At 32.9% G+C, this 14,534-nt stretch overlaps 1 protein-coding gene across 2 annotated transcripts; it reads right to left on the minus strand.

Moving 5' to 3' along the window:
* Positions 1-4,360: 4,360 nt before the first annotated feature.
* LOC21409808 lies at positions 4,361-11,202 on the minus strand. Of its 2 annotated transcripts, none has more exons than XM_024173798.1 (12): positions 10,871-11,202; positions 10,739-10,781; positions 9,458-9,975; positions 9,223-9,250; positions 7,456-7,579; positions 6,952-7,339; positions 6,807-6,855; positions 6,618-6,740; positions 6,079-6,183; positions 5,845-5,936; positions 5,605-5,758; positions 4,361-4,960 (listed from the first exon to the last, which is right to left on the minus strand). In XM_024173798.1, the coding sequence occupies exons 1-12, from the start codon at positions 11,062-11,064 to the stop codon at positions 4,694-4,696; spliced, it is 2,085 nt and encodes a 694-aa protein (XP_024029566.1). In that variant the 5' UTR covers positions 11,065-11,202; the 3' UTR covers positions 4,361-4,693. The 2 variants fall into 2 exon arrangements, with proteins under 2 accessions (XP_024029566.1, XP_024029565.1); XM_024173797.1 differs by having other exon boundaries at positions 7,456-7,574; positions 9,414-9,975.
* Positions 11,203-14,534: the final 3,332 nt, after the last annotated feature.

Consider the following 14,534-nt stretch of genomic DNA (forward strand, 5'->3'; position numbering starts at 1 on the left):
GGTACCCTTTTCTCTGTATTATTATTATTATTATTATTTATTATTTTTTTTATGTCCATCACTTTCTGTCGATATTCATCATGGATATTCAAAAGGTAGCCCTACTATTTGATTCTTTCCACAACAATATTGTCCCCATCCAATATATATTATACTGTTTATCCTTATCTTGTGATGAGAAAATGCAGAGTGTATATGCTTCTACATTCTTCCGGAATTGTGCCAAGGTGTACCATATATAAATATACTCATTAGATTAGAGTATGAAAGGCAGACATGATGTTTTGGAGAACACCCATTTATATATGATTTGCTCCCATTTAAGAAATACATGGATAAATAGCACTTAGACACATAACCTAGTGCACAATTTCATTGGTCTTTTTTTTTTTTTTCTCATATTTAGTCTTTGAGATTATCAATTAGATTTGTCGGTGTGCAACTTGTCTCAATCATTTTTATGCACATCAGCTTGAAATGTATATGTGCGCAATTAATTTGCTGCTCTTTTAAGTTTGTTGGGATTGGGATAAATGGATAAGTTGGTTTAAGAATTGTTGTGAGGCCACATGTCACTTCATTTAAAAAAAAAAAAAAAAAAACCCACCTATTCACTGGTAGAACAGATAATTAATCAAACAAAAAGATAAAAAGGTCGATATATGTTGGAACACATAAGTAAAACGTCATCGTTTTACTCTTTATTATTATTATTATTATTATTATTATTGAAAGTAAATATTGTATTACTTATATCATGCATGCATAAAGATTGTATTTATATCTAGGATATATCATATAACTTTTCTTAAAAAAAAAAAAAAAAAAAAACGATGATAATAACTAAGACATAGGCCAAAGTGAACTAATTTTTGCATCAATTATTCTCTCTTTCAAAAAAAAGAAAAAAAAAAAAAAAAGAGAAAAAGGATCTTCTAAGATAGAGACGCTATGCTAGTAGAAATTTTTGTTTTAGATTAATTTTTCAATAATTTGATGTATTGATATCCATATTAAAAATTAAAGAACGCGATATAAAACTTCTCCATTTATAAATAAGACTTTTGAATAATTAAAATGGAAATAGTAAAAAATAAGCCAATATGAAAAGCTTAAGGAAGTATATAGGCCAATTTTTAGTTATAGAAATTAATAAGACATAACTTGTTAAGTTATGGTTCATAACCAGATAAGTTATGGACAAACTTGTCAAGTTATGGTTCATAGTCAGACAAGTTATGGATAAAAACCGTGATTTATGGACAATAACTTGTCAAGTTATGGTTCATAACCAGACAAGTTATGGATGAAAACAGTAATTTGACCTATTTATTAACTCATGTAAACTATTGGCATATTAATTTTAATTCATCTTAAGTCTTGGCCTATTTCTTTCTTTCTCCCTAATTAAAAATGGACTCTTTAGCTTTAACTAAGGCCCGTTCATTTCACCGATTCAAGTTTATAATTTGAATTTTGTTACAGTAAAAAATTTTAAAAAACTGTCACATTTAATTTTTTTCTACAATAAAAAACTCTCATATAAAATCACATCTCAACTTAAATTAAAAATTTAAATCAGCGAATTAAACGAATTCTAAAATTTTGACATCTATACTCAAGTCTTATGTACTGTACGTAAAATTAAGGAAAAAAATAAAAGTAAAAAGGACAAAGTCTAATGTAGTGGGCCCTTGTTGTCGTATACGGTTTGACAGTTTATATTTCCAGTTATACCACAGAAGAAAAGAACAAAAATCTACATCCACAATTACCCAAATTAGTCAATGTCCATGCAGAGTCGAAATTAGGCACGTCAAATCTGAAACGTCAATTTGACAACATTTTTCTTATTAAGTCGAAGTTTTACAAATTTATTCTAGAAAACGCTCAAGACTTTGAAGTATTTGATCACATAAAATCACAAATATTTTTAAGAAGTTTGAATTGAGAAGGGAGGAAGTCGTATATTGCGTTCAGAATATACGCGTTAATACCAAACGCGTTATGTTTTGTAAGCTAGCTAGCTATCTTTCAAAAGATTGAAATGAACATCAAATTCAAGAATCAGAGAATCTTTTGGTTTCAGATCAACTCCAAGCGTAGCCATCACTGCAAGAAATTTATAATTTGGTGCTTGTATAAAGCTCAAGTACCTAATATTAATGCATGAGATATTTTCATAGTGTTTGGAGTCTAATTATCCTCACAACGTAGAGTTCAAATGTTGTTGTGAAATGAGATTTGTGTGATTCTCTGGTAATATTCATGAAATTCTACAACAGTTGAAAATAGGAATCGCTAGTGGACGTTTGGTTCATAAATTTAGAATCGTGATTCAGAACCATTCTCGTTTTATGTGTGTTTTTTTGTGAGAGAAAAACATTGTAGAGAACGATGAATCACGATTCAGAATCAGAGCCGAAGACATGAAACAAACATCTCATTAATCTTGCGCAATTTTTTGTGTTTCTTTTATTTTATTCCACTCGCCATTAAAATATTAGGTAATGATTAAATATTTTTTAGCTGAATTGTTATCTTATGTAAATGTGAAACGAAATTTGCAAACAATTTGACAAAAGTTTTGATGTCTGGAAGTTTTAAGTACGATATTACGAGACTTCATGAACAAAGTCAAAAAAAAAAAAAAAGTTTATAACCTTCTTACTTTTTACATTATCACATTGTAACTAATTATTCTGATCACAAGATCATGAACAATTTGACCAAAGGGATTTCTTGCACTTTTATCCCTGACCTTTTTGTGGTTTCAAATTTTTGCCCCTTGCTCCGGTTGTGGTCTCTCCAACGTAACATTTAGAAGTGAAAAACATACTACGACAGTCATTTTAATCATCCAAAGACTATTTTACAATTATCTAACGTCAATAGTACGTTGAATGATTGCCATATTACTTTATATGTTACATTGGGTGGATTATCCCATCAAAGGAACCACATAATAGTCTTATATATATGTATATATGTATTATCCCTGTGTTCATTGAATATTTTGTAAAATTATTTTCTGTGCTAAGCGTTTTAAGATAATTATCATGAATTTAATTGAGAGCTTTTGATGATTTAACTCATGAACGATCAACCCATCAAACAACAACGAAACTCTAATTTGGAAACCGGAGCCCAGAATACATTGTACTGTAAGCCTATCATATTTTAGATGTAATATATCGTTGCTATGGCCATACGTCTTAACACAAAATTGGGGCATGGAAATCTTCACAGTGACGAATGTTAAGAATTCTGCTACTCCAATAAGAGGGGTTAGAATTATGTCACTCGAAACGTCCAGTTAAATGTAGGCACCGACCCCAAAATAATCTAGTAGATTACAACCGGTACACTACCAGATTACATTGTTGGAATCAATAGTGACGACGTAAGTAATCTATGCGATTATACCGGGTAATCTATTAGTTTATATCGCCTTTTTCATCACAAATCAGTGGTTGCTCTGGCGCTGATCATCGTATTCTACTAAAATAAGTTACTAAAATAAGTGGCAATGGTTTTATCGGTTATCGACGATCTTCCCCCTAGTAGAAGCAATCTTTAATATATTATTTCATACAATTGGAGGAGGCATTCGGTTGCCCGTCTCTTTTCCTTCAAGGAGCACGCGCCATTGAGGTCTTTGAGTCTCACGAGGGGGCTGAGGAGGCTTCTCAGTGGCCACGGTTCCAGTTGCGCCTTCGATCTGGCCATGAAAAAGATCTCTTGGAGTGAGTAGTGAGGAGTGAAGAAATCTTTAGGTATTTGGTGTCGGGTGACAAGATCTAACTCCAGCATTATTGCAGTAACGTTCGAAAGAGGAGAGCAACAAGGAGCTCTTGCTGGTAGGGACACAAGAAGCAAAGAGATATCATATCTCCGAAATCATTTGAAACGGGGCGGAGCGGCGGCAAAAAGAGGAGAGCTACAAGGAGCTCTCACTGACAGGGCCACCACGAGGAACGTGAAGAAAATGTGGTACCGCCTGAAATGGGATAGAGGAGCTCTCATTGGTGGGGCCACGATATCATCTCTCAGTAATTAGCCTCTTTACTACAATTTTCGAAAACTACATGAGAAAAGTGAGAGTAACCTCAAGAATTCTAGGCTTGTGCCTTTTCATTTATTTCACCTTCAAAAAAACGACATTAAAAATAAAAATAAAAAAAAAGTTGAGCTAAACGTCAACAAGAAAACGCCATGTTAAGGCTAGGCCACCTAATGCATGTGAGGAGTATTCATGCCTTTAACGAGTGCCTCCTAATGCGAGGCTAGGCCATCTCATGGCGAGGCACTCCTCATACTGCTCAATTTTAAACCAGGGATGAGACAAATGATTGGTTGGTTTAAATAAAACACGTTTGTGTATGCACATTAACAGATAAAACAGAACTAAAACATTATGTCATGTCTGTACATCGATTATAAAACAGAACGAAAAGGATGAGATCACTTCCATTTGAGTTATAAACTCTTGGTACCTTCCAACTATGTGGTGATCGCATTCAGAAAGTAGCGCAATCAGTTTTACTCCCCATTAGACCATTACTACATAAACTGTTAGTGAGTCAGTGACAAGTCAATACCCTCAAGTATGAACTCACTGTCTACTGCGGTCCAAGACTTAGTTAATCTATATTTATACAAGTTAATAGACACTTTCAGAACAGGATACCTTTCAATCTTGTAGCTCCAATTTGATTTGTGCGCTGTGAGAATCTCTATACTCCGTAACCTTCTTTGGCATGTCGGTCGAAACAATGGTTCCACCATTATAACCATCCATTAGCAACTTTCCTATTTTTGATCTCCACTCGTCCTTTTCATTCTTCCGGTCATGCACCACTCTGTCACAGTAGTTGAGCATTGTTCCCAAACCACTATTTGGCACCCAGCCATATTCAATTAACACTTGTGCCTCGCCTTCAGTCAAGTCTTCTCCAACCTTCACACCAACGTTTAAGAGGTGTGAGAGAGGAATAAAACAGAAAATGACACCACGATTACCAGTGAAGTGTTTCACAGATCAACTAAATCTTTATCCTTTATGAAAACCATGCTTAAAACCAACAGCAATTGAAAATGCCGAAAACAAAATCGGACCAGGAAAAAAATTAGTCCTAGAGAGACAATGGGTGAAGCCAGTGCAGTTGCCAGCCACAAAACCTACTTCCGCTCCCTTCTTAAGAAGGCCTCTATTCTGAAGACCATCTTATCAAACAACTTTTAGAAAGAAAATATGATAAACCACCAACCATAAATAAATCTATACCATTGAGAAGTAATTGGCATTTCTATCAACAGTTATACAAATTGCTGGAAAAAAAAAGAAAGAAAAAGGGGACAAAAAGAAATAAAGACAGAAGCAGGTAAAACAAAACAGGGGAAATGGCATCCGCAAAAAAAAAAAAAAAAAAAAAAAAAAAAGAAAGAAAAAAAGAAAAGTGCTTCAGCTTGTTGTGGGGTTGGGAGGGGAACCCCTTGCGAAAGTTTCAGACATTCCCCCACATGTTTGAAACTTTTGCACTTAGTATGTAGGAATAGATAGATATCAACAACCACCAAAATGGCAAACAATGAAATAATTACCGTTAATGCTTTGTTCTCAATTAAAGAAATCCTGCTGCAAGTTGTAAGCTTCATAGCAGTGACCAGCCGCTTGATCTGCCATTCAATAGGTAAAGAATCCACTAGCTCAAAAAAGTATGTCGCATAGCCATATTCTGGACGTTCCAGCACAATTCTGCAATCAAGTATACATGTCAAGCTCATCCAGTTCAAGTAGACAAGACAATGAACCTCAAGACATGTTCGAAGCTGCAAATGTACCTGTTATGTCTCTCAAAGATGAATATAAAAGATTGCAGGTCTCGACACCAACCCCATTCAACAGGCCATTTACGAAATTGTAGATATCTTGTCTGTTGAATGCAAAATTTTTAAACAAAACAGAACTGATTATGAAAATATATCGGTAAATGTTCATGCAAAGCACATAATTTGAGAAAGGAAATTATTTACATTCATTACAAGCAAATAAATGTGCCCAAGCAATATCCTTACCTGCTCCACAAGTGATATTAGACAAGCCAAGCAATAACTAGCTCTTGCTCCCTTTGTGAATCGTACGGGAGCAAGCTTCAAAAACGAATTGCGCTGAGTGAAAAGCTGTCCCAACAAATTAGACACCACTATCAGTGACGTGTTAAATATAGAGATGGTCCAAGATGGAACTGAACTACAGTAGACATTGGACTATCACTCAAGCGGTGATAAACAAGTTGAGATAGAAATTGAGATCAAGCATAAATAAGAACTGAGAAGACACTTTGATGGAGACCACAATATTAATTTGTTGGATTATACTCATCTATGCCCCCTCAACTCTATGGTCATTCCAATTTTGCTCCCTAAATTTTAAATTACTCACTTAACCCCGCCTTTTAGAATTCTGTTAAAAAAACTGATGGAAAAAAAGGGGGTTGAGTGAGGTCATGAAGTCCTTTGCTTTTGCTTCCCAATTTGTTATTTAGTTTGCTTAAAAATATAGTAGTTTATAATTTGAACTCAGAGCACGGTTAATGGACGAAATTGTTACAAACCTTTGATATAACAGCTTCAAGCTCTGAAAAACTTTCACTGGAAGACTCATCTAGAGCTTCATCGCTTTCCATCTCTCCATAGAGCTTGATCTCATCAATTGATACTCCTTTCTCGACTAACACCTGCCAATTACCAACTTCATGAATCTTGTTCATATCTCCAAAAGGCAGAGTCTAAGTAAAAAGTACCTCGAGAAGTCCAGGAGCATCCTCCTCCAAAGCTGTTTCAACTGAATCCCTGCAATTAGTTTTAACAAACCGTCAGATTGGCTCTTGAAAAGCATATATACAACATATTTAGTAAAGACTAAAAAGAAAAAGAAGAAAATCTAACGTGGCAGTCTTTTTCCTTTTCCTTGGACGGATGTTGAATCCCTTTACAGATTCTAAAGCAATAGGGACACACTCAGGGACAAAAGGCACAGACTTCTTCAAACATTCATAGCTCCTAGACAGATTTAATACGGAATCATCCTCTGACCTCAGCATCTTCACCCGATCTCCCAGACATACATGGTCTGCTTCATCTTCATCAAGTTCATTCGAGATTTCTGTTTCAGTCTTCACTGAACGAAGGTTGGAGGAAAAGGTATCCCTAGCACGGCTGTTCGAGTTGTGGCAGTTATTTTCATCTTGAGGTTCATCCTTGATTTTGAAAGAGATCGAGAAAGATGAACCCTTCATGCTATTTGCGCTGGCGGTTGAACATAGCCCATCATTATCTGGAATATCCCTATTGCTTATTATATCCTTTGTTTAGTTGAGCATTAATCAGTTTTAAAAGAGGAATCAGTAATGATGCCATATGTTGAAGTTTTACAAAGATTGGAAATATTACTTTCAGCAATATCATCAAATCGACTTTTAGTTGTTAATGGTTGTCCGATTACAACATGACTGTCTTCCAATTCTTTTTCAGCACACTGTTGTGTAAGGTTTCCTGCCAATGCTTCTGAACTATTCTGAGAAGCACAAAATTAAAAACAACTAGAGTAACGAGTGCAGAAACACAAACTTAACATGTATAACAGAGGAAATCATGGAGAAATGGATAAAATTTAATGAAAAAGGCAAGGCCAAACATAGACAATTATGTAAATAACAATTCGCTAAAGAAAAAGGAAAAGATCGAGAAACCATGAATACACCAAGCAAAAGACAAATGAAAGGAAAAATGTGCACAAATTAAGAGAATCCTAAAAACTACACAACTTTATGCCTCTTAATTCATAGAATATCATATAAAATTCCATAGTGTGGTTTGAATGATTTTTCTCATTGAAATACGATTTAATCCATTCCTACACTTTTAAGGGGAAAATATTATGACAAACCGAGAAAAATGAGTGTAAAGTTAAGTATAAAGCCACCTACTTCTAGAAATCCCAAATACTTGCAACATCAATTTACTTACCTACACTCTTCTTGATTTTTCTTTCTTTTTTTTTTTCTTTTTTTCTCTAAAATTTACTCTTCTACAGTTTCAGGGCATAAGTGATGGTGCTGAAAAATGAACCTGATACTATATATTAGACACTCGCCATATATTCTTTCCATGTATAAAGAGTACACTCCATCCACATGCGTGGAACCACACACACACACACACACAAAAAAACATATATATATATGCATATGTATAAACCAAAATATTGCATAGTTTTAATTCGTCATAGAAAGACGTCATAAAAACTAGAAACCGCAGTGATAGATCACCCTAGAAAATATGACAACATGCTTGCAGAAAACCCAAACTATCGCAGCATAAGTCGTCTGTACACACATACATTCATACATCTGTGTATACATATAACAGAAAGTGCATTAAAACCATCAGACCAAAGCTGTTAAGGATGGCAATGAGTTTAATAATAAGGCACATACATTATCCTTATGCAATGTTTGGGGCTTCTTGAAGGAAAATATAGGATTAAATACAATGGTATTGTCTCCGCCTTTTCAAGTAGGGACAAAGTAGAGAAACACATAAAGTCATAAACAAAAAAAGGTGTTAAAAACTACAAGACCCTGATATTAAGGCACATAACCAACTTCGATTGGGAATCCTATAAAAGAAAAAATAAAAAATAATAATAATAATAATAAAGTAATCCAATTTGAGTTGCATTTCAAGGAAAAAGGATTAGATAGGAAATTGGAACAACTCATTCCAAGGGTGAAAAGGGTATAAATTCAAATATATATGGGAAAACCTACTAATATTAACGCCAAGATACTAATAAGCCCAACTTAAAATAAAATAAAAACAACAACAAAGATACTAATAAGACCAACATTTTACCTCTCCATTTACTATCTTCAAATAAATTGCACTTTTAAATGGTTTAGGCACTTCAAAATACCTTTCATGGGAGTGCAAGACATAGAAACAGAAAAGCATTCTAACAAGCAAGTTGTTCTAGCTATTATCGCTCTCTATTTTTCTGCCATAAAGAAAGTTAGTCTTTCCAAACAACTTGATTCTTCAATGAGTTGAGGAATAGAGTGACTTTGGCAAACCACAAAAAAGAGGCTTCAAAAAATATTAAAACAAATCTAAGGTTTTTAAAATTTCTGCCAATAAAAAAAAAAGAGAACAAATTACCTCAAGAACTGGTTTTGCCAGCAGTTTCCTGCAAAATAAAGAACATATATTTTACAATTTCTACCAAAGATTTTACATCTGACACTAGAAATAAACTAGTGACATGGGTGTGGGGTGGCAACAGAATACAAATACTGGAGGAAAAAAAAAAGAAAAAAAAAACGCACGCACACACACACACACACACTCACGTCCTTGGGCAGGAGGAATGATCATATGACAAATGAAATAGCACCTTGATAATAGCATGCTTTGCCGCTCTTTCAACACAATGTGATCCAAATGATCATAATCAACGTGATCCCGTAAGTGATCATAAGCAATGTGATCAAGGATCTCATGTTTTACATTAATTGTTGGAACATCAGCACCACATGAACTATTTACACCACCTTCCATTGAGCACATGTCCGAAAATTCAACCTTGACTTTTGTAGGAACTTCTGAGAGTGTTGAGTTTTGGGGCAAAGAGCAAATACTTGAATCAATTTTTCCCACTTCAGCAAAATTATCATTAGATTCTTGGCATTTTATCTGCTCCAAACAACTATGACAATCTCCAGAAGTTCCCATGTCTTGACCACAAGTACCATTTTGCAAACACTGATCAACTGTAGAATATTCCACAATGTTATTGGACAGGGCTTTGGGAGTATCTTCCCCAGAATCTTTATTTTCATGATTTTGTTCTTTCTCCAAAAGTTCAGCTCCTACTTCACTCGAAGAGCAGGCAGGCATGAAAGAGAATAAATCCTACAGAAGATGCATACTCAATTAGCAAAGAATTGACAAAATCAATTGTAGGCAAATAATATGCCGTTTTCAATAAAATTCAAATATGATAAAGAACAGATGCCATCTCCAATCAATTGAATCTATCGAGCTATCTTGCTCAACAATTTCACTAACTTGTTTCAGCACGACACATAAATGACCAAGTGGTAACTTGACATGGTTGATACCTTTTCGTAGCACCACGAACTAATTAAATCTTGATGCGAATTACCAAATATTGGTGCAAAAAATGTTTGAAAAAAACAATTACCAACCAACATATGAAGGACAAATGAACAAATTGGTAACTGATTACGAACATCTACAACTCTCATGTGAAGAACCAACCTCCAATTCCAAAAGAGTATATAAGAAAATGTTATAATCAGTACAGTAATAGGCATTAACTCTTATATATGTCTAAGTTATAATAGATATGCCAATAACCATTTACAATTCTAAAATTATGTAAACATTTCAGACAGCCCAGCAATTGATCCACAACTGAAGAAAGAATTTCAATGTCAAATCGGTTTCTTTCCCCGTACCAGGTTGAATTACCTCCCCAAAATTTGTTTATCAATAATCTCTAGCGTTTCACATTTTAACAACTTCAAACAACATATTACAATTAAATATTAGCAAATTTTATATATACATAAACTGCCAAAAAATGATATCAACCAAACCAAAAAAAAAACCTAAAAAGATGAGAAAATGGAACATTGAGTTAGGATTTTACTGATGCACTACGGCCTCCATCTTCTTTAACAACAAAGCGAGACCTGCATATATTCCGCAAACAAATCTTTAAAAACGCAGAAAGCGAAATAAGAAGACAAAAACAAAAATGAAGTTTGGAACAAAGATCAACAGTAAAGGATTTTCGCTTCCATTTTCGACGGCAATGAGTTCAGCCACCAAATGTAAGTGCCGCTTATTTGCCATCAACATGCTCCGGCGTCGTAACAGCGGAACATGGTCGAGCTCGTCGGAAGAAATATCGCCATTAACATCGCCCTCGTATTTGATCGATAATTCACCAAAATCACACAATCCAGAATTCATTTTGGGGATTTAGGAGTCCCGCAAATCAACAAGCCCTAACCAAAATGGAGCTTTATACAACGAACCAGGACGTTTCAGAAACAAGCCCTAACCCGTATTGAACACTCGTCGCATGACTCCGTTCCTTTCGCTCGTTTTAAATTTAGAATTCAGTTATTTGTAAAATATTTTAAAAATAATCATATTTAATTTTTTTATTATAATAAAATTTTTTTAAATAAAATTATATTTTAATTTAAATTATCAAACTAAACCGACCTTAACCCTCTTATAAAAAAATAATTTAAGTGGCTATTAAAATTTTCTCTTAATTAATGTTAAATTACTTAAGCACCCCTACTTAAATCTGATCTAAAAAAAATAAACAAAAATAAAAATTAAAAAACGCCGGATGCGTTTGAAACTCATTTTAAAATAATTTTATTTTTTATATTAAAATAAAAATATTTTAATTTCAGACAGAAATTATTTTTAAAAATACATTTGATAATTTTGTCAAGAGATTATTTTTAGTATTAAAAAAATTTATTAATATTTCTCCCTTTGTACTCAAGAGAAGAAAAAATAAAAAATAATTTTATTTCTCTCTCATTTTACGTTAAATTAAAAACTTATTTTTATTTTTATTTTTAATTGTATCCAAACGTTATTTTTCTATACTTTTTTTCTCAAAAAACGTAAAAAAACAAAAATAAAATCAACTTCAAACACGACGTCTTAATCCTTAATTCAAACCCCTAATTTCACGAACTCTCTTCATCACTCATCAGGGACTCTCGTCGCTCTCTCTCTAACGAACCAGAGCTATCACGACCGGCCGCCATTCCCACCCATCACCGCCTTCCAAACTCGAAGTCGCGTCCCGCTGCTACCGTCCAAAATTCACTCGTACATTTCTCTCTCAACGGTACTGGACTACCCAAAACGGAGAGACCGGCGGCAACCATCCCCTTCCATCGCCGCCGACCAGACCCAACTTCGCCTCCCGTCGCCGTCGTCCATACCGGAAGAGCCGCTGCCGTCGTCCAAAAAGCTGTCAGTACTTCGTGTTTCTGTAATAAAAGGATTGTTTTTTGACTTTTACTCTTGAAAATAATGTCTGATATCTTGATCACCTAAAAAAAACATATATTATATATACACAACACATAAACACACGAATATCTGCAAAGGACCCGGTAATGGATGTTTGAATGGAAAGGATAGAGGAGACAGCTTTTTGTTTTTTGTTTTTTTTTTTCTTATGGTTTCTGATGGTTTTGTGTGTGTTTGTTGTTATTTATCAAACATGGTATAAAAGTTCTAGTTCCTGGTGACAATGAAAGTCCAATTTTGTTTTTCCATAGGAAAAGTCTGTTTTTCATTTTTAAAATTTCCTCTGTAATTTTGTATAATTGGCCGAGACGTTTAGTAAGAGATTCGTACCATGATTTGAATCATATTTATGATTCGTTACGGTATTTTTTCTCACAAAAAATATACGTAAATTGAAAATAATTTTAATCCATAAATCAAATGTTAATATCTTCCACGGATGTTGCTCCCTTGTAGTTATGCTTATTTTGCGTACTCTGATCCCTCTAATATTTGTTTTTGCGCATAAGTACTGTATCACTAAGAGCCCGAGTCTTCTTAATTTCTAGCCAAAAAAAAAAAAAAACAAGTCTTCTTTTGCTTCCTACTTCCTAGTATAAAGGTAGAACATGCATAGAAGTAAATTTGCGCAGGACAGTAGGGTAGATTTTGAATCAATTGGTGACGTTTGATAAGGGGATTTATATTTTGATTCGAATCATAGTTCATATTTCGCTACAGTATTTTCTCTCATAAAAAATACACGTAAATTAAAAATAATTCTAATTCATGAACTAATCGTCTCCGCAAAGACTGAAATGTTCAAGTTATGCTCTTAACAAGTTGAGATTCCCTTAATTTGTTAGTTTTCCTGCTCAAGTTATGAAAATATATTATTTCACAAACCAAAGTTAGATGAAGAACAATTTGTTTGACCCAATATTCATCTTAAATTTCATTTTTGTTTGACAGTGCATTTCTTTCTTAGCTTTTTCTTTTTTTCTTTTTTTTTTAGCTGATTGGTTTGCAATGTGTCAATGCCTTCGCTTTGTTACTCACGTCTGATTGACAGGGCTCAAGTACATAAATTCTTTATTGTTTATTGCTCTGCAATGTGGCAATCACATATTATATGTCCTGGTTTTTGCTTATTACCATTCGCATAGTTTACTGAACATGCAATGAGACACTGCTGGTCAAGAACGATTTAGGAAAGCTACTACCATGGTGCACATGGTATGATTGTAAGTGCATTCTTCTTTGTTCCTTTTTGTATTTTTAATGTTTTGGATTTTTTCAGGTTGTGTATGATGTTACTAACCAAGAGAGCTTAATCAATGTTAAGCAATGGTTGAATAAAGTTGGCCGTTATGCAAGTGAAAACGAACAGGCTTCTATTAGCTTAGCATTTGTCTGAATTGAATCTATAATTTGTCAATTTTTCTGGAGCTTCATGTGTAACTCACTTTTAAGCCGTGTAGTGTGATTACTGACTACAAGACACAAAGGCTTTGGCTGCGTTTAGTATTACTTTTCGTTCTCAAAATCAGCTTATGCTTGTAGCAAAGTTAATTTTAGCGTTCGGTAAATTTCCTCAAAAGTACTTTTTAAAAAATCTATAGCTAAAATCAGAAACAGTCCAAAAACAACTTTAACTTTTAGATTGTGCGGGAATCTGAATAGTACAATTAATAAAACTTTCATAATCCCCATAATACCTCAAATTAAATTTAAAGTAATATTGTAACAAATAATATCATAATTATATTAATAACAATAATATTATTATTTTATCATATAATATGATATTATAATAATATTATAATTATTTTAATAATATGATATTATAATTATTTTTTTATAATATATTATATATTATATAATAATTAATATAATTAAATATTAATGTAATTTTATAATTCTAACGTTATTATATATTATAGTGTATTACACTTATATAATATATTAATTATAATATATTTGTTTAATATAATATAATAATGATTATTGTAATTAGATTAACCATTTTAATAATATTATTATATTCTATATCATAATTACGTAATATGTTATTTAATAATAGTTGTATTGTATTATATTATAGTATAATATAATACCATCCTAATTTTTAATTATTTGAGTTATTATTTTAATAATATTATTATATTATATATCATAATTATATAATATATTATATAATAATAGTTTTTTGTATTATATTAAATATAATAATAAATATATATTATATTATAGTATAATATAATATAGTCGTAATTTTTAACTATCCACAATAATTCAACCTTATAATTTACCAAACGTTATTACACTGATTTTGGAACCAATATAGCTACTATAATTATAGTTTACCAAATACTCAATTGTTTTGTGTAACAGTT

Source organism: Morus notabilis, unplaced genomic scaffold (genome assembly GCF_000414095.1).
Source record: "Morus notabilis unplaced genomic scaffold, ASM41409v2 Scaffold518, whole genome shotgun sequence".
NCBI lineage: Eukaryota > Viridiplantae > Streptophyta > Magnoliopsida > Rosales > Moraceae > Morus > Morus notabilis.

Coding starts and splice junctions, on each gene's coding strand:
- LOC21409808 (XM_024173797.1), bottom strand. CDS start 11,064: ATGAATTCTGGATTGTGTGATTTTGGTGAATTATCGATCAAATACGAG. Junction 7,575..9,222: donor TGGCAAAACCAGTTCTTGAG/GTAATTTGTTCT, acceptor TTCTCAGAATAG/TTCAGAAGCATTGGCAGGAA. Junction 6,741..6,806: donor ATGCTCCTGGACTTCTCGAG/GTACTTTTTACT, acceptor GGTAATTGGCAG/GTGTTAGTCGAGAAAGGAGT.